The following is a 20,704-nucleotide window of genomic DNA, read 5'->3' as shown; positions in this document are numbered from 1 at the left end:
TAAGGAACACCACACAAAGCACCCTGGAAGATCGAATTGATGCCTGTACCAACTAAAGCAAAGAAATAGTTGCCATAGAGAAGGACTTCACTTCAACAGCAGTACACTCAAACTCAACACCCCTTCTCAGAACCTCTTCAACGAACTCCACTTACTCTTCAGTAACAGTGACCATATGCAGTAACTTCAACCATACCTGTACCTATCGGACCTTGTCAATCAAATCCCAACCTTGTCCAAAAGATCTGCACTAATCACTTGGCCAGTCATCACCTTGGAGGAAACCGCAACCACAATGAAGTCCATCCACTCTGGTGCCCCATCGGATGCACTCCAGAGGACTTCTACCCATCAGCACCATGCTCACAACCATCTTGAACTCCTTTATCTGCTCAGCAACATTCCCAGATGCCTGGAAACAATGCCACAGTCGTACTCTTGCTGAAGAAACCCTCAGCTGACTCCTCCTCACTCTCTAACTACAAACTTATATCCCTGCTTCCATACCCAACTAATTTACTCACATATACCTGCTGAGCACCAGGATAACGTCCTGGGTGATAGCTATCTACAAATCAACATAACATAAGAGTAGAGGACCCTTCAAAGGACTGCTGTGAGTAGTTCACCATCTTAGATAATCATACCATAAATGAAGGAGGATCTGTTCATAATAGTTTCAAGAGGCCTGCACCTTTTGTAGTCCCATCAGCTCTACCAATGGTAAAGCAGGTTAGTTCCACCATAAAGAGACCTGTAGGATCTGCTATTAAGCATCTCAGCGAGATCTACATCTAAGTTTAAGAGGCTTAGACAGCTCTCCTTGTTGCTTTTATCTTAAGTACTTGATTGTGTTAGCACAATAGCACCTGCAATAATCTAGCACTTTTAGTATTGGGAGGACCCCACGTATAGGCTTCTAGGCTCTGTTGCTGGACAGCTCAGTGGTTTATGCACCTGGAAACACGGATAGTCATTTAAGATACTGCACCACTGTAGTTCTTCAGTATGTCATTGTACATAATCAGTAGCCGTCAAAGGGGATGATGCATCACCCATAGAAACCCACAGCAGAATACGTGCATGGTTTGCAATGTGTAGGAGCTAGGCTAACCAGATCCGCTGAAATGCTCGTATTAAGAAACAGGTAACCACGCCTCACCACTTTCAAAGTTAATCATCTGCCACTGATGAATGGTGTGGCAGACGAGATCAGGTCTTCACCCAAAGCATGCGCTGCAAAGCCTCTAGATGTGCATAGTGGTATTTTGCAACTTGTGCCCAGTCGCTTTACCCAGAGAACCACCTTGTGAGGATTGATTTGTATTATATGGTATGGTTGTGCGACCTTACCATGCAATACATTCCCAAAAACTGTATTAGGTCCAGTCAGGCTCATTTGAAAAACTTTTAGCTCAACCCTTGGTAGCTGTAGCTTCGAGCAGGAAGGCTTAAACAAAGGAACTAGTGTAAAGCATTTAACAGCACCAAGCAATGAAATAAAGTCACACAACACAAAATAAATCTGAAAACTATTCATAAAAATATAATCTACGTTTATGAATTGTTAGTGACCAAGATGAGCAAATCCACCAGCGGTTTCCGGAGATCTAGATTTTTTAAAAAAAACGTAAATCTCAGTTCAACCGCAAACAAGCTTTGATAACAGTTACATTTGTAAACTTATGAAAAGTTTGTAAGAGTTGTGTTTAGCGATTCCAGTCCGACTAGGGTGACCAAATCTGACAGGGAGATGGCCAGGGGGGACAACAATGGAGTATGTGGACAGATATCTGGCCACCAAAGCCTTCTCTAGTCCAGTTTTAAACCTTACAGCACAACTGCAAGAGACTTTAATAGAGTGGTCCTGATGCTGTAGATGCAGGAAATGGAGGATGCTCTGGGTGGTCGACGAGGGATGTCCTTATGGTTACTCTTCGGTCCACGGTCAGGTGGGGTGGCTTTGGCCACAGAGGTCATGGACCTTCAAAGTCCTCTTTGAGCCAGTAGACGGTCAACTGCTCCTGGGGTACTGGTCTCCCTCCACAGCGGTCCCAGTAGTATCCATTGGTGAAGGCAGGTGTCCCTCTTGTGCGAACAATCTGGACTCAGATAACACTCCTAGGTCCAGCATACTTTGGTGCAACTTGGGGCTGTTGAGGATTGGTTTCTTGGGCTACCCAGCAGTGATCAGCATCAATTCTACAGAAGTGGCTACTAATTTGCTAGGTGGGTCTACTTTAGCTCTGATGACCCTGGTGCTGGTTCCAAGGGGGACAGCCGACTGACCCTTGAAGCCACTTATTTGTTTGGGGGTTTGGGAGCTACTTTTCCTCAAGCCAGCCTAATATATGGCAGGTGCAGTCCAGCAGACAGTGCAACCTCTCTTTGCCAAGTCCAGGGGTGAGCAGAGCAGTCCATTCTCCAGTTCCGTCATGATCTGAGGTTCAGGGTGCCAGGGGTCCAATATTTATTCCCAGAAAGTGCCATGGGGTGGATGATGCAGTTGCTAGCCAATGGACTTCCAGAATACCTCCCACCCTGTGACGACTTTTGACTATGTGTGGCATATAGCTATCCAAGAGTACACTATTCTGCCCGCTCAAGATGTTTGAACCCTTCCTCGGATGCTAGGAGCTTGGTAGATCACCCGACAGGTGTGGCTACTTGCGGGCTACACACCCAAGGTAAAACCGGTTTGCACACTTGCCTGCCTTCTCTGCTCCCACTGACAGCCTGTTTACCTGAACAAAGGGTCAACCATTCAGAAGTGTGATAGCCTGCCTACCAAAGCTTTGAAGCTCGCTTTTTGGGCCAACACCATGAGTGGCTTCCTGCAAGGGGAGGTAACACCGCTCCCTGTAGCAGGCTGCTCTTATTCCTGGGAGTTGTTCACACTACTTCACAGGAGGGCAGAAAGCGGTCTAGAAGCCAGTGACGTGTAAGATCACTGGACAAACTGAGTCACAGAGTGGGAACTTCCTAACAAATTATGTTTCCATGAAAGTGACATAAAATTAAACTTGGGCATCAAGTCGGGTTTAATGACACAATTTATTTGATACCATGAAGTACCCATTTCAGCAGTTCCAGTCAGAAGTTAGCCAGGCTGAGTTGGCAGTAGTAACTCTGCGTTAGGCAGTGGGGCTACTGACTCTTTCAAGGAAAAAATTACAATTTGGAAGCTTTGCTGTCTGGACATATAAAAACAAAAATACATGTCCCAACTAATAATATCCAGCGCTAAGGCTCGGTAGGCCTTCCTTAGAGGACATTTACACTTATTGATAGGGTAAGTGGAGGCTTTAGCAACGGTTTAAATGGCAAAATCGAACTAGCAGTTTTTAAACTGCCCTTACAGTCTGCAGTGACAGGCTGGGAACCATGTTGTACTTTTCATACTCAAGGTGGCACAATCAGTGCTGCAGACCTGGGTGGACACTCTGCCTTATAGGTTCTTGGTACCCTGGGTGCAATATAATAGGGACTTAGAAGAAAATCAAATCTCTGACAATTGTGGATAGTCAATGCGACATACACTTTGTAGTGGGTTAGAACACTGGCACAGAGGTCTGAGTGCATTCTCAGAATCGAAAAACCAGAAGAATCAGTCCAAAATTGTGGGGATGAGCATTCAAAGAGAGGCCATTTCTTACACACCTGCACAGACTCCTCAAATGTTTACAGAGGGCAATAAGCATAAGCAGAGGGCAATAAGCATAAGCAGAGCCCCTGATAAGGCCAAGCGCCTATAACTGAGAATACACTGTGACTGTCTGTATGTCCACTCCCTCTGCTGTAAATTCTCATTTTAGGAAAGTGAGGTTCCGTTTTTTTTTGGTTTTGTTTTTTTAAAGTACAGATCTAAACAGCTTTGAAGATCAAAGATGGCACTTGCCAGTCATGATTTGTTGGCTCCTTCGGTCCCAGTTCTCAGCGTAAACATTTAGTACTAATCATTTGTTTATGTTTAATTTTGGGTGCAGGATTTGGCTCTCCATGTTCCCACACATGCTCACTTGGGTTGTATGATATTCACTTACACCCAAACCCCAACATTTTTTTATTTTTCTGCGAAATGGCATCTGCTAATATTCACAATCCTTTAGCATCTCATAATAGCAGCAAGCACAAAATGTGTTTTCCCATTTCAATCTGCTGTTACGGTAACCCAACATTCTATTTGTATTTTTAGGGCAGGATCTTCAATAACCTCCCCCCACCCCCATTTTTCTTTTACATTTACTATGTTACACTAGCCATCTTAAGGCCCCGCTTTTTTTCTGTGACGTGGAATCCATGAACAGCTGCATATTTAATGCACTGCGTAACTGCAGATGGAAAAAAATAACATGCACATACTATACACTCACCATGACATATTTCTTGTGCCTTCTCTCTTTAATATGTTTATTAGCAGATGCTATAGACTCCAGGAAAGCATCACATAGCTTGCATGTGTACACAGCAGTTGGGTAGCGCCGTGGCTTTCTTCCCTAAAATACAAAAAAGGAAAATTAAAACACTATGCACTTGCAAAACTCAACAACTACATTTAAAAATACAACATCAATGATACCTTCCAATCTGGGTGGCTGCAAACCAGAGACTGGAATGCTGAACATTACAGATGACCTACACAGATTTCTGGATGATGGCCAGGCCTGCCTCCTAGTCTCCTGGATCTCTTGGTGGCCTTTGATACTGTCAACCATGAGATACTCCTAAATAGCCTCGCTCAGCGTGCATGCATTAGTGGTACTGCCCTTGGGTGGTTTGCTTCTTTCCTGAACCAGTCATCACAGCTAATCAAGCTAGACAATTCCACCTCTAAAGGAACACCATTTTCACAAGGACTCCCCTCAAGGACCAATCTCCTGCACTATTCAACCTCTACATGGAACCACTCGCTATGGTCTCAAAACAATCCAGACGTGTCGATCATCTGTATACAGATGACACCGAACTCTACATCAAAATCTCCTCTCTCTACACAGCTCAATCCCAGCTAACCAGAAACCATTTTAAGCTCAACCCCAACAAAACCGAACTCCTCCTCATCCAACCGAAAGAAAAGTCCTTTCCCGTAGTTATCTGGCTCGACAACCTCACTGCATTAAATCGCAACCTATCCATCTCCAACCTGTTTAAATCTCTGAGGATTACACTTGACAAACTTGAACATGAAAGAGCATATCAATGTCTCAGCTTAAGCATTTAGCCTTCTACATGCTGAAACACCTTAAAAAAAGTCAAATCCTTCATCCCCAGTGAAGACCTAAAGTCGGTGGGGCAGTCCTTAAACCCTTCTCCAGGCTAGACTATAGTAAAGCAACAATCACAGGCACTCCAAAAAAGCACTTAGACCCTTTGAAAGCTACACTCAATGCACCAGCCAGACTACTATCGATGGGAGAGTCGTTTTAACCACTTCACTTCCACTCTCAAGAAGCTCAGCTGGCTACCAACTGAGGCAAGATGTATACTCAAAACTGCCTGCATAAGGCACAAATCTCTCTATATAGAAAAAATGTTAAACCTCGCTAACAAACTATCCAAAGCGGGCCAAAAGAGACCTCTTCATAGCTCTGCCAATCTACTTTTGATCCCACCTAAACAGAAGAAAGAAAAATCTCACGCCTGCTCCTTCTCCGAGAACGCTCCTAGAATATAGAACTCAGTGCCACAGAATCGACGTGATATTTAATCATTTCAACACTTCAAGAAGAAACTTAAACTCTTACTTCTCAATAAATACCTAATCCCCTCCACTCACTCCTGACCCATTGGACTGGCCTGTTGCTCCTTTCCCCACTTTGGTCCCGACTACCTTAGGGAAAACTGTGCCTCCAATATCCCCACCCTCACTACACTCAACCATAACAACCTCAGAACAGAATCATCTACATTGCCCACTGTTTAGCTGATACTTTTGTTTAACACTGTGACTATGTATTTGTATCTAATTTAATGTAAGTGTATTTATTCCATATGTTTTATTTATTTATTTATTGAAGTTTTGTATAGCGCTAGCTGGACCCGAAGGTATCAGAGCGCTTCACAACAAATACAAATAGGCATCAGAAAGACAGTGAGAACGGAAAACAGGGCAGGGAGCACACGGGCGAAGTAAAAGTCTGTACAATAACAACATGAGCGCAAAACAGGGCGGATATCGATAGCGAGTCATCTGGCTCTGGGATCATAGAGATCATGGTCTTTCAAAGTCAAACGTGGAGTTCTTGTTACGATCCAGAACGCTCAAGGAAGAGGGCTTTGAGTAGCATCTTGAATTTCGGGAAGGAGGCGGTCATTCTGATATGGGGGGATGGAGTTCCACATCTTGGGAGCATTACCCGCAAAGGATTTACTAGATGTTTTGTGTTTCTGGGATTTCAGAGGAATGAGTAGGAGCGTGTTGGAGCTTCTGAGGTTCCGAGACTGACCGGCCCTTTTGAGCTTGTTGGCCAGATATTCTGGTTTGCCTGTATGCAGGGCTTTGTGTGTGAGGCAGGCTGTACGGAAGCTGGCTCGTTGGTCAATAGGGAGCCACTTCAGATCCTTATGAGCCGGGGAGATGTGATCGTATTTCTTAGTTCGCGTGACCATTCTTGCTGCGGCGTTTAGGGTACAGGTCAGAGGTCCCAGGTGCGATTTGGCTGTTCCAGTCAGAGTAGCAATGCCATAGTCAATTCTGGAAAGAACCAGAGCCTGAGTGGCCTCTTTCAGGTCTTTCGTGGAGAGGAAGGGTTTCAGTTTATAGAGAAGTTTCAGGTTAAGGAAAGCACTTTTGGCAGTTTTTGAGATGTGTTTTTTCATGTCCAGTTTGGGGTCAAGGGTGATCCCTAGGGATTTTACGGAGTTTGTAGGAACAAGAGGAACATTAAGGGTGTTTAAGGCTTTGAGCCATTCTAGTATTTGGGGTTTTTCATCTTTATTCGAGATGAGGAGCACTTCTGTTTTTTCTTCATTGAGTTTGAGGTGGTTGGATGAGAGCCAATGTTGAACCTCAGTGAGAGTGCCGTTCAGTCTGTGGATGTCTGCGATCGAAGTGGTTTCCAGATAGAGTTGTGTGTCGTCCGCGTTGATGTGAGGGGCTCCATGTAGATGTTGAAAAGTTGTGGCGAGAGTACTGACCCCTGTGGGACTCCTCTATTAATGAGGAGGGGGTCCGATTCGAAGCTTTTAATTTTGATTCTTTGTGTGCGGTTGTTGAGAAAGGAGGAGAACCATCTTAGAACCGTCTTTTCCAGACCCACTCTCTCCTGGAGGACATTGAGTAGCAGGGTATGATCAACTGGGCCAAACGCAGCAGAGAGGTCTACGAGGATGAGAAGGCTACATTGGTTGGAGTCGAGCGACATGTGTAGATCATCCAGGACATTTAAGATTGCGGTTTCTGTACTGCAGCCTTTTCTGAACCCCGATTGGTGTGGGTCGAGAAGATTAGTGTTCTCTAGGTGATGGGTTAGCTGAGACAGCACACATCTTTCCAGAATTTTCGATAAGAGCGGAAGGTTCGAAACTGGTCTGAAGTTATTCATGTCCTTGTGGTCGGGTTTTTTTTTTAGGAGTGGCGTGACTTGACCTAGTGGCAGTCAGGTATGGAGCCCTCGCTCAAAGAGCTGTTGATGATCTTGGCCCAAATTGGGGCTAGAGTGAGCTTCAGATCTTTGGCCAGTCTCGGGGGTAGCTGATCAAGGGAGTGTGATGAGGGTTTGGCGGTGGCTATGAGATTGCTTATCACTTCAACCTGGATAGGCCGGAAGGAAGACCAGCGAATGGCTGCGGTTGCTGGCCTGATGTGGGTAGTTGCAAAGGGGTGGGACTCTGTGTGGGAGGAGAGCATAGCGCTGAATGATCGATCAATTTTGGCAATTTGTTCGTTGAAAAAGCTGGCAAAGTCGTCACATTGGGATTTGGACGCCGCCATGCTGTCTATCACTGGAATGGAGGTTTGGTTCCTGATGATGTTGAAGAGTTCTTTGGGGAGGTTTTTGGCATGGTCTAGAGCAGAACAGAAGAAGGAGTAGTTTCTGTCCTGTAACTCCAGTTCTGTAGTAGGGGTATCTCTGTTATAGTCATAATCTAGTGAATAGTCCCGCCCATGTGCGTGGACCCCGGCAATCAAAAATAATCTCTTAAGTTGTCAGGAAATTGCAGAACTGCAAAGACACTTAAGAGAGAATTTAAAGACAAATAATGCAGCCTATATCCACAGGCTACACTGTCCAGTACTTCAACTAGAAATTCCACCAAAAAACACACAAATAGCACAGCCTGCCCAGTTTCTCCCATAGAGAAACTTGCCTCTACTAGTAAAAGCCTCTGGAATGATAGAGAGGAAGGCATGGACAGACAAGTCCCATAGGCTGCCATTATGTGGCTTAAATAGGATACTGTGCCTTTAAGAGAACTTTCCAGAACATCTCCCAGTATCCCAGAATGCACAGCAGGCCCCTCTTACTTTCAGTTCTTCTTGAAGGCGTAACACGCCAGACCTGTAGCATTCCTTACATGAACATCTCTCTCCACCGGGGAGGAGGGCGGGCGCTTATGACTATAACAGAGATACCCCTACTACAGAACTGGAGTTACAGGACAGAAACTACTCCTTCTGTAGTAGGGGATCTCTGTGTATAGTCATAATCTAGTGAATAGAATGGCAAGCCCATCCCCACACCAAAGCGGCGGTGGAGAAAAGAAAAATAACACCACTATTGTGCGAACAGATTTCGCAGCGAAGCCTGCCCAACCTGAGCGTCTGCCCTGGCATCAGTGTCCAGGCAGTGATGCTTAGTAAAGGTATGGGCCGACTTCCAAGTGGCCGCCTTGCAGATTTCTGCAATTGGAACATTACGGAGTAGAGCTGTCGTGGCAGCTTTGCTCCTGGTGGAATGAGCCTTAGGTTTACCCCCTAAGGTCTTATTAGCTTTTTGGTAACACAATTGTATGCTGGACACAATCCACCTAGAGATAGACTGCTTAGAGGCCGCAAGACCCGTCCTGACCGATCCATAATTGATAAACAATTGGTTTGACCTACGAATATCTTTGGTTTTATCCAGATAAAATTTCAACACCCTCCTAACATCCAGGGAATGCAGGGACCTTTCCGCTGGAGAGGAAGGATTCTGAAAAAACGTAGGCAAAGTTATGGTCCGGTTGACATGAAAATCAGAAATAACCTTGGGAAGAAATTTAGGGTGAGTATGCATAACAACCTTAGCAGCATGAAATACAGTATAAGGTTCTTGGCAACACAACGCCTGAATTTCACTCACCCTGCGGGCCAATGTAATGGCCACGAGGAACGCCGCCTTCCAGGACAGGTGCTGCAACGAAGCCTTATGAATAGGCTCAAAAGGCTCCTTCATCAATCTGGACAGCACCACATTCAGTTCCCATGAAGGCGAAGGAAGCCTGACAGGAGGAAATACTTTCTTCAAGCCTTCCAGAAAATCTTTGATCACAGGGATCTGGAAGTAGGAAGTCTGTGAAGGGCATTTCCTGTAGGCAGTCAAAGCAGCGAGATGACCCTTAATGGAATGAACATTAAGGCCAGACTGCGCCAAATGTAGAAGGTAAGGAAGAAGGACATCCTCCTTGCACATCGTAGGGTCATAGTTCTTGGATTGGCACTAGATACAGAACCTCTTTCACTTGTAAGCATAGGAAGTCCGAGTGGAAGGTCGTTTAGACTCCTTCAGTATGTCCATGCAATCTTCTGGTAGATTCAAATGACCATATTGCACTATCTCAGGAGCCACGCCGCCAAACTCAAAGACGAGAGGTTGGGGTGCAACATCTGCCCCCCGAACTTCGTGAGAAGGTCCGGCCTGCACGGCAGCTTCATGTGAGGAAGGAGAGACCGGTGAAGCAGGTCAGTGAACCACCACTGTCTGGGCCATTCCGGGGCAATCAGTATCATCCGCGCCCTGGACTGGGACAGCTTGATGAGCACCGTCGGAATCAGGGGAATGGGTGGAAAAGCGTACAGAAAGCTGTTTGACCAGTTGATCCATAACGCATTCCTCAGCTTCCCCGGCTGGTAGTACCTGGAGGCGAAGTCTCGGCATTTTCTGTTTTCGGCGGTGGCGAACAGATCTACGTCTGGAGTCCCCCACCTTGCAAAGACTTCTCCTAGTACTTTGTCGTATATGACCCATTTGTGGTTTTCCTGAATCAGTCTGCTCAGTGCGTCGGCCTGAACATTCTGCACACCAGGTAGATGGGTAGCCGTTATCGTCAGTCCTCTGGCCAGAAGCCAGTGCCAGATCGCCTGCGCCTCCTGCGACAGGGTGCGCGATCTCGAGCCCCCCCCTGCTTGTTGAGGTAATACATCGTGGTCGTATTGTCCGTCTGTACAAGCAGAGAGTTGGTCTGGAAGGACGGAAGAAAGGCCTTCAGCGCCAAGTGGACAGCTCTGAGTTCCAGGAAATTGATGTGGTACGTGGACTCCGTCTGTGACCACGTCCCCTGAATCTGTAAGTCTCCGGAGTGCGCCCCCCAACCGTGGAGAGACGCATCTGTCACGATAGTCTGCTTGGGAATGTCCTTGTGGAAGGGAACCCCTCTCCGGAGATTCTCCGCCAAACACCACCACTTCAGAGACTGAAGAGCATGCAGAGATAGTCGTATCTTGTCGTCCCAAGATCCTTTCCTCTGATCCCACTGGTCCTCCAAGCACTCTTGCAACGGTCTCATGTGCAGCCGTGCATGAGGTGTTAGGAAGATACACGAGGCCACCGACCCCAGTAGAGAATACACCGTCCTCACTGTTGTAGATGGAGTGGTCATAAGAGCCTGAGCCTTCCGAAGCAGTGATAATCGTCGCTCCTCCGAAGGAGACACGCTTGCTGAAAGCGTATTGATGGAGGCTCCCAAGTACTGTATGCACTGGACCGGAGTCGGGACAGACTTGGACATGTTGATGTGCAACCACAGCTTGTTCAGGAGAACGCACGTCTTCTGGAAGTGTGCTTGCGCTTCCGAGAAGGAGGAGGCCTTGATCAACCAATCGTCCAGGTACGGGTAGACAAACACCTTGTTCTTCCTCAGGTGTGCCGCTACCACCGCCATGCACTTTGAGAATGTTCTCGGCGCAGACTTCAGTCCGAATGGCAGTACTGTGTATTGATAATGATTGGCGCCGACTTGGAATCGCAGGAACTTCCTGTGTTTGTGTGCAATGGGCACATGGAAGTATGCATCCTGTAGGTCTATGGCACACAGCCAGTCTCCCCGTTGCAGCTGAGGATAAATCTGATGCAACAACAGCATGCAAAACTTTTCTCTGCGAATCCACTAGTTTGCTTGTCGCAAATCCAGACTGGGCCTGAACTCGTTCTTGTCCTTTTTGCGACCGACCCCAGTAGAGAATACACCGTCCTCACTGTTGTAGATGGAGTGGTCATAAGAGCCTGAGCCTTCCGAAGCAGTGATAATCGTCGCTCCTCCGAAGGAGACACGCTTGCTGAAAGCGTATTGATGGAGGCTCCCAAGTACTGTATGCACTGGACCGGAGTCGGGACAGACTTGGACATGTTGATGTGCAACCACAGCTTGTTCAGGAGAACGCACGTCTTCTGGAAGTGTGCTTGCGCTTCCGAGAAGGAGGAGGCCTTGATCAACCAATCGTCCAGGTACGGGTAGACAAACACCTTGTTCTTCCTCAGGTGTGCCGCTACCACCGCCATGCACTTTGAGAATGTTCTCGGCGCAGACTTCAGTCCGAATGGCAGTACTGTGTATTGATAATGATTGGCGCCGACTTGGAATCGCAGGAACTTCCTGTGTTTGTGTGCAATGGGCACATGGAAGTATGCATCCTGTAGGTCTATGGCACACAGCCAGTCTCCCCGTTGCAGCTGAGGATAAATCTGATGCAACAACAGCATGCAAAACTTTTCTCTGCGAATCCACTAGTTTGCTTGTCGCAAATCCAGACTGGGCCTGAACTCGTTCTTGTCCTTTTTGCGAACCAGGAAGAACCGGGAGTACAGACCTCTTCCTCTTTGAGACCGAGGTACGTCTTCTATCGCCCTTTTCCTTAACAGGATATCGGCCTCCGCCTGGAGCTCGCGCAGCAGAAACTGCGAGCTGACCGGAGGGATTGATGGAGGCGGGCTGGTGAACCGAAGACTGTATCCATTGCAAACAATATTCAGCACCCACTTGTCCGGAGTAATTTTTCTCCACTCTGCCAGAAAAAATTGAACGCTTCCCCCCACGGGAGTGGGTAACGGATGTAGAAGAAGTAAGCGCTCAGGGCCTAGACCCGGCCGGGCCTTTAGTCGCTGTTGCCGACTGGTGGCCGCCTCTACCTTTCTGGCACTTCTGGAACGGTCTTCGGAACTGCTGCTGTTGTTGCTGCTGCTGTTGTCCGGAAGACTGGCCACGCCCTCTGTCCTGGCCACCGAACCGTCGCTGGAACGGTCGGTACGACTTCTTGGTCTCCTTAGGTTTTTCCAAACCCACCGCCGTGAGCGTTTCGGCCTCCGCCTTCATGCGGGCCATTTCGTCATCCGCATGTTTTCCAAATAGGGTTTCGCCAGAGAATGGTAGATTGGCAACCCTTTGTTGTGCATCCTGTTTTAATGACGTGAGGCGGAGCCAGGCGTGTCGTCGCTGGTTAATTCCATGGCAGAAACCATGCGCTGCCAGCAGGGAAGAGTCGGCTGCAGCACTGATGACCTGATTCGCCACCAACATCCCCTCATTCAACACCTCTTGGAAGTCTTCACGCTTATCACGCGGCAGATGTTCCACAAACTGTCTTCTGTCTCTCGGTAGGATCGAGAGACAAGAGGAGGCCAAAGCGAAGGGGCAAATGACCATAAGGGGGCATAGTAGATCCTCCCTGACCTCTTAGGTTTGATGTACCATTTTGCCAAGTTTGGTGTAATTCCGTTCAGCCATTCAGGCTGTAGACGTATCTAAATGTCCTATGGAAAATTGCATGGGGAAAACACATTTGAAAGTGTTGAAATTTAGAACCAATTAAAATGTTACTTTGGTTTTGTATTTGTGTGTGATGAAAGTTAATTGGTTATGTATATATCTAAAATGAGAGGAAACCACAGCCATTTTGTGATACTACTGTCTGAGGTACATTTGTGAGGAATTTTTGGTGCTCAATTTCTGGTGTTTGGTTTACACAGTACTAACACTTCTCCTACTTTTAAAAAGGTGAGTTGTTAATTTGTAAGGGGAACTATGTTGTACACTTGAAGATAATTTGAAAAATGTTTTCTGTTATTTATTTACAGTCCTTCTGTTATACTAAATACTTGATAAAGTTAGTTTTATATTATGTATTACTAAAAACGATAAATGAAAGTGATTATTTTTTTCTGCAATTTACAGCAAGCAATTTCAAAATAAAATGGCTCACAATGAAGAGACCGTGGCAATTTCTTTTGAATTATCCACTACATTTATTGAAATTGACAGCACCAATAATGAAGTATTCTCAGAAGGAGGAGATGACTTGAATGATTTTTTGGATCAATCTCTTGATGGCGAATTTATCGAATGTTTGGAGACCATAGAGTTACAAGAATCATCATTGCAGACTTTTCATGAGGAGATTCCAGATGAGATGATTGAAGAGGAAATTCCTGATGAGGACATGTTACTAGTTCTTTCAAATTATGAAAATTCAGAAGATGTTGCCTGGGGGTGGGTCGTCAGTAGCAGTCTGTTGTGCGAATAGTTCCAAGGCAGCAGAACGCGCTGAAATCTAGATGGCACGAAGGTGATGTCTAGTAAGTTGCCGCCCAGCAAATAACGGCGTGGGGCGCCGCGGGGGGGGGGGGAGGCAGTCCAAAGTTCCGTTAAAAGGGCAAAGGAAAGGATCGGTGGTTTGAACCGCCCAGCAAATAACGGCGTGGGGCGCCGCGGGGGGGGGGGGAGGCAGTCCAAAGTTCCGTTAAAAGGGCAAAGGAAAGGATCGGTGGTTTGAACCATCAGTCAAAAAGGGGAGGGGGTGCAACAATTTTTCCTACCGGGTCACACTGTGCTTTCACCGGAACTGAGGTCTGCAGGATTCTAGTCATTCAAACTGAGGCTGGCGCCAGCATGGGAGCGCCGACGTCCCGCGGCTACAGTTTCGTCACTCCACGGGCGATCATGGCAGTCATTCCCCATCGGGGGTGTCTGCGGGGGTCGGGGACTCCCGCGGCTCCTCTAGAATCTTCAAGGTCGTGGAGGACTACGGTGGTGGAGTCAACCAGTGACCGGGCCATTTCTTTAGGCTGGGCCCGCTCTTGCCAGGTCGACCGCCATTTTGAGAGTTCGGTAGCTACTGGCGATCGCGGGGTCAAATGAGCTGCCGGGCGAGACGTTGCAGCATCGCCACAGTGGAAGAACCCTTTTCCGGGCGCCTGGAGCGCTGAGGGTGCAGGTGGGAAGCCTCCACCTGGGGAGGCGGGAGAGGCCTGTTCGCACCGTCTCTCCCTCCCAGTGCACCCCACGGCGTCTCGCTTGAGATTTGTTATGGCCGGACCAGGCGATGAGGACGAGAGGGGGGTGGGGGGGGGGTCGGAGGCATGTGCAAGACATCCCCCCCCCAGGGTTGTTGCAGCAATTATTCAAGAAAGAAGAAATGTCCCGTCCGTCTTTGGGCCGGACCTCCGGTGGATGGCGGCCGGACGCACTTTGCTCTGGCCCCATGAACGGGTTCCTTGGCTCATCGGCTGCAGCCGGATCCCGTCGGCCCCAGCCCCCGGCCGTTGGTGGCCGGACCGGGAGAGAGTGTGGAGGGACAACCTGCAACTCTCAAGGGCCACCGCGGCCGGACTGGGAGAGAGAGGGGAGGGTCGAGGACACGGACATTCCCCCCCCCTAAAACTCTCCAGTGTTGTCAATCCCCCTGGCCGGGTCCCGCTGGCCTCGGCCTCTCCTCCGGCTACACCCTACGTGATGATCTCCTGGCCGAGGCGTGGCAGCAGGACCCGCCTTATATGTGTTGCTTCCGGCTGGGCGTAGCCGAAAACCTGTTGCCCTTTGGAAGTTTCTAGAATGGGGCGGATGTCTGCTGACTTCTATCTTTCCCAGTTTGCCGTTATTTGGCCGTGGCAGGCGGTGGGACAGACACGTTTTGGGGCAGTGAGGGGCGATGTTTTCAGGTTTCTTATTACGGGCTTACTTCTAACGTTTCTTGTTTCTAGGACAATAATAGGTTTTATCATTACGTATTGTTATCGTTTCTTTGTTTGTTATTTAATAAAAAGTTCATCAGTGGCCTACTGATTTTCGTTTTCCTATTCTTTTCTTTCCAGGTTGTTTCATGCTAAAGTTTCTGTTAACAGGATACAGTGATCACTTCGTTATTATTGCATATGTCCTTTTCACTAGGGGTGCTCTCTTGTCGGGCCAGATGACCTATCTCTAGTAAATGGTCCGGGTGAAACAGGTGCATCAATCAGTGGGGAGTAGATAGGCATGACAGATTACAACGGGGGAGAAAGGTCCGCATTACGTACCCTTTCACTACTTGCAAAGATTTTCCTACGTTTATTTGCAAACAGGGAATACCTCCAAAAAGAACTAATTCCCAAACAGTCAATGTTCGGACAATCAATCAATCAATGAGGAATGAAATAGGTACGACGTGTTAAAGGCTTGCGTTACCTACCCTTCACTATCTGCAAAGGGAGAGAGAATATTCCTATTCTTCCTCGTTTGCAGGCAGAGAAGATCCTTAAGAGAACCAACTTCGAACAATTCAATGCTCGATTCAAACAATCAACAAGGGGTACTGTGAACACAAATGAACGCCGCTTATGTACATACACATTGCTATTTTCAACAGGTTGTTCCTAATGTTTCTATTTTAGCGAGGTCAAAAAGAGATCCCATTAGTGGCCTACTGATTTTGCTCGATTTCTTTTGTTTTTTTACACGATTTTTCGCTATCTGCAAAGACTAAACAGAGTATTGCGACTCTGTGCTTGTTTGTAAATAGAGAATGAACCAAAGAGAACAATCAATCAAATGGAGAGAGAAGCAGGCACGACGGATTACAACGGGGGCAAAGGCCTGCGTTAACTACCCTTCACTATCTGCAAAGAGAGAGTACTCCTAATAGAAATGAGGGGTGGGGGGCAGCATTCAAAGCAGATCAGTGTGCATAAACACGAAAATGTTTTTACTTACCACGTACTTGACATTCGACAGCTTATGATATTTGCTATTAAAAAACCATTGAAATTCACTGAAAAAACCATAGGTTATAGACCATATATAGTTAGGAATTAGCATTTACAAAACCTTGAAAATTCACTGAAAAAACCATAGGTTATAGACCATATATAGTTAGGAATTAGCATTTACAAAACCTTGAAAATTCACTGAAAAAACCATATGTGTATATATATGTATATATATATATATGTGTGTGTATATATATATATATATGTGTGTATATATATGTATATATATATATATATATATATGTATATATATATATATATATATATATATATATATATATATATATATATATGTGTGTATATATATATATGTGTGTATATATATATATGTGTTTATATATATATATATATATATGTGTATATATATATATATATATATATGTGTATGTGATGTCATTTGAGATGTCATCAGTGATGTCATCAGTGATGTCACTGACCATGTCATGAATGATGTAATATGTGACATCATCAGCAGTGGATTGCGGGTGCGCGATATATAGTTAGTGCAACTAACTATATATGGAATTTCAATGGTTTTGTGTGAGTAAAATAAGGTTTTTTAAATGCTAATTCCTAACTATATATGATCTATAACCTATGGTTTTTTCAGTGAATTTCAATGGTTTTTTAATAGCAAATATCATAAGCTGTCGAATGTCAAGTACGTGGTAAGTGAAAACATTTTCGTGTTTATGCACACTGATCTGCTTTGAATGGTGCCCCCCCCCTCATTTCTATTAGGAGTACTCTCTCTTTGCACATAGTGAAGGGTAGTTAACGCAGGCCTTTGCCCCCGTTGTAATACGTCGTGCCTGCTTCTCTCTCCATTTGATTGATTGTTATCCAAGTATTTACTGTTTTAGAATTGGTTATCTTTGGTTCATTCTCTATTTACAAACAAACACAGAGTCGCAATACTCTGTTTAGTCTTTGCAGATAACGAAAAATCGTGTAAAAAAAAAAGAAAAGGAATCGAGCAAAATCAGTAGGCCACTAACGGGATCTCTTTTTGACCTCGCTAAAATAGAAACATTAGGAACAACCCCTCATGGCAAATACAAAACTAGTGAGATGAACTGAACTCCACACAATGATGGCTGCAAAACAGCTCGGCTCCGCCACCCACCCCGCCCAAAATAACGATAAAGAGCGGCTGCCATGATTGGTTGCGGAATGGCCACGACGGAGCTACGAAATGGTACTGCTCTCATGCTAACCCCAGCTTCAGTCTGAAACATCCAGAAACACTGTAGACTACCAATTCGATCAGTTCCGGTAGCGCCCCAATGTAACCCGGTAGAGAAGAACTTGCCCTCCCCTCTTTGACTGATGGTTCTTGTTGCCTGTCCCTTCTGTTGTCATTTAACAGAACTATTTAGCCTGCTGAAAGGGGTTGTGTTCCGACCGCTGGTTGGTGGAGACATTTTGACTATATTCTGGACCTGCGTTGTCGCGTAATGCGTCATATGACGCGCCGCGTTAGCGCATCCGGAAGTCATCCGGGGCGCGCAGCGCGTAACGTAAGCATAACAAGTCATGTGACTTGTTAATAAAACTTTTCATTGGTTCATTTTACTTTTTTTATTCTAATGATGAAAGGCTTGGTCATATGACCTAAAAATTACGCTTTTTATTACTTCCGAACATTATTTTTTCTTAAATATATGTTATAATGTTCCAGGCTAATGTACTTTCCCGGAAAATTTACAACTGTCCTGCAAGTAAAATATATTCTTTTTTCGAAAAAAAGAGCGTTTCTTCGTCCCATGACGGAGCCGTTGAGCAAAAGAGGGTCGACCTGCTGTCTTAGTCGCCGATACGCCTGAATATGAGATTCTTATCGATCACTTTATGTTGCAGGAATAGAAAACACAACAGCCCTTGACCATTTATCTTTACTGCGTTCCTTCGTATTATACCTTTTACCCTTCATGTAATTGGTCTGCTTTACTTCACTTGCCTTTTAATGATTCTAAAACAGTGACTATTATTAAAAACTTTACCAATGTATATACTACTACCATGTTTTCTTTTAAAAACCTTTATTGTGAAAATGTCATTATACAAATACGAGCCTATAACCACGTGGGCCGGCCACGGAGCAAACTGTAATCGTATATGATGAGTAGACATTTACACTGTAGAGGAACGTAACGGGCGGGCCATTAGGTTGCAAGAACTAAGGTGTCTAACAGTTACGGAATCGGTGGACGTACATTTTATAATTAAAATACGACAGGGCCAGTTTACAATAAAATTATCTAGATATACATTTGCGGGCAAGTACCATGGGTGACGTTAATTCGAACTTTCAATAGTACAGTAATCAATAACACATCAGAACTTAATATCAATAGGGATGTCGAAATATTCAATCAATTCTCGTCCCCGCCCGCCATGTGCTTCAAAACTGCATACGTATCTCGTGATTTCAAGGTTCTGCAACCAGTACACAACAAGGAGTTGCGAGTCCCATTTATTCCGGCGCCATTTTGGGCGAGGACGGGCAGGTCCAGGATATAGTCAAAATGTCTCTACCAACCATCGACTATGATGATGTTCATATGCTGTATTTATTAGAGTAACACTCATCTGTCCACATGAAATTAATTTGCCACAATCTAAACATGTCATTTTAATCTTTCCAAAGTTCTTCTAAATATTTGGGACCGTTTCCCTTGCCTCTGATGCTGTCAGTGCCACTTCTTTGATGAATGTACTAGCAGGTCAGGGGTTCTCCTCCAAATCTCTCTTTTATGCAGCACTATAATTAATTGGTGCCACCTCTCCATATGACGATGCATGGTATAGTTACCATAACTATATTTTTTTTCGGTTCCTCTGGAGAGTTCATCGTGGCAGATGAAGCGTGTAACGTACCGGGCATTTACCTTTTATTGCATGTACAGGAAAAAAAAAAAATCGAGCGTCCGAGTTCTAAGGTGTCCCAGGGCCATTTTAGTGGACCAGGCCCAAATCCAAAGAACAGGCCGCCATTTTGAGAGTCCTGTTGCAGCCGAATGTCGCTGTAGCATCAAGAGCAGCCGAAACTCAGCTGAATGGCAACTGAAACGGTAAAGGGGCGCCCCACTACAGCAGACGAGCCTCCACCTAGGAAGGCCCGTTCACGCCGCCTCCCCCCCCCCTTCGGGCACCCCACGCCGTTATTCGGAGCAGTATTGTAGGATGGCCACACCAGTGCGGCAACTTGCTAGACATCACCTCGGTGGTAACCGAATCTCAACGCCTTGTGGTGTGTTCTATTCAGAAAACATTGTTATGCTGCCTTCGACCTATTCGCCGCAAGTGCGCACACAACTCAACTGCATAGCTTGCTAGACACCACCTCGATGCCATCCGGATCTTGGAATCTCAGCGCCTTTTGGGTTTCTTCTCTTCAGAAAATATTGTTGCGCTGCCTTTGGCCCCATTCGCACATCGGTCCGCTACTGACGCCATCTCACAGGCTAATGGGGCGCCCCACGCCGACTTTCAGCATTGTAGGATGACCACACCAGTACAGCAACTTGCTAGACATCACCTCAGTGCCATCCGGATCTCGGCGCCCCACTGCAGATGAAGTGCCTCTCAACTATGAAACCACCACGGTGACATCCGGATCTTGGCGCGTTGTGCTGCCTTCGGCCTATTCGCACATCGGTCCGCTACTGACGCCATCTCACAGGCTAATGGTGCGCCCCACGCCGAGTTTCAGCATTGTAGGATGACCACACCAGTACAGCAACTTGCTAGACATCACCTCGGTGCCATCCGGATCTCGGCGCCCCACTGCAGATGAAGTGCCTCTCAACTATGAAACCACCACGGTGACATCCGGATCTTGGCGCGTTGTGCTGCCTTCAGCCTATTCGCACATCGGTCCGCTACTGACGCCATCTCACAGACTAATGGGGCGCCCCACGCCGAGTTTCAACATTGTAGGATGACCACACCAGTACAGCAACTTGCTAGACATCACCTCGGTGCCATCCGGATCTTGGCATCTCAACGCCTAGTGGTATCTTCCATACAGAAAATATTGTTGCGCTGCCTTTGGCCCCATTCGCACATCGGTCCGCAACTTAGACATCACCTCGGTGCCATCCGGATCTTGGCATCTCAGCGCCTTGTGGTGTCAGTCAGAAAATATTGTTGCGCTGCCTTTGGCCCCATTCGCACATCAGTCCGCTACTGACACCATCTCACAGACCAACAGGGCGCCCCACGCCGACTTTTACCATTGTAGGATGGCCACACCAGTGCCACAACTTGCTAGACACCACCTCGGTGCCATCCGGATCTTGGCATCTCAGCGCCTTGTGGTGTCTTCTATTCCGAAAATATTGTTGCGCTGCCTTTGGCCCCATTCGCACATCGGTCCGCTACTGCCGCCATCTCACAGGCCAACGGGGCGCCCCACGCCGACTTTCAACATTGTAGGATGGCCACACCAGTGCGGCAACTTACTAGACACCACCTCGGTACCA

General features: G+C 46.4%; 1 protein-coding gene across 3 annotated transcripts in view; it reads right to left on the bottom strand.

Annotated features, from left to right (window-relative positions):
- The window catches only part of TUT7 (terminal uridylyl transferase 7), a 1,540,394-nt gene that overhangs the window by 1,349,564 nt on the left and 170,126 nt on the right, over positions 1–20,704 (bottom strand). For all 3 annotated transcript variants that reach the window (XM_078675707.1, XM_078675708.1, XM_078675706.1), the window contains exon 3: positions 4,374–4,496. In XM_078675707.1, coding sequence (XP_078531833.1) covers positions 4,374–4,496 — 123 coding nt within the window. The remainder of the gene's footprint in view (positions 1–4,373; positions 4,497–20,704) is intronic.

Source organism: Lissotriton helveticus, chromosome 2_1 (assembly GCF_964261635.1).
Source record: "Lissotriton helveticus chromosome 2_1, aLisHel1.1, whole genome shotgun sequence".
Lineage (NCBI taxonomy): Eukaryota > Metazoa > Chordata > Amphibia > Caudata > Salamandridae > Lissotriton > Lissotriton helveticus.
This window is presented reverse-complemented; position numbering and strand designations above follow the sequence as displayed.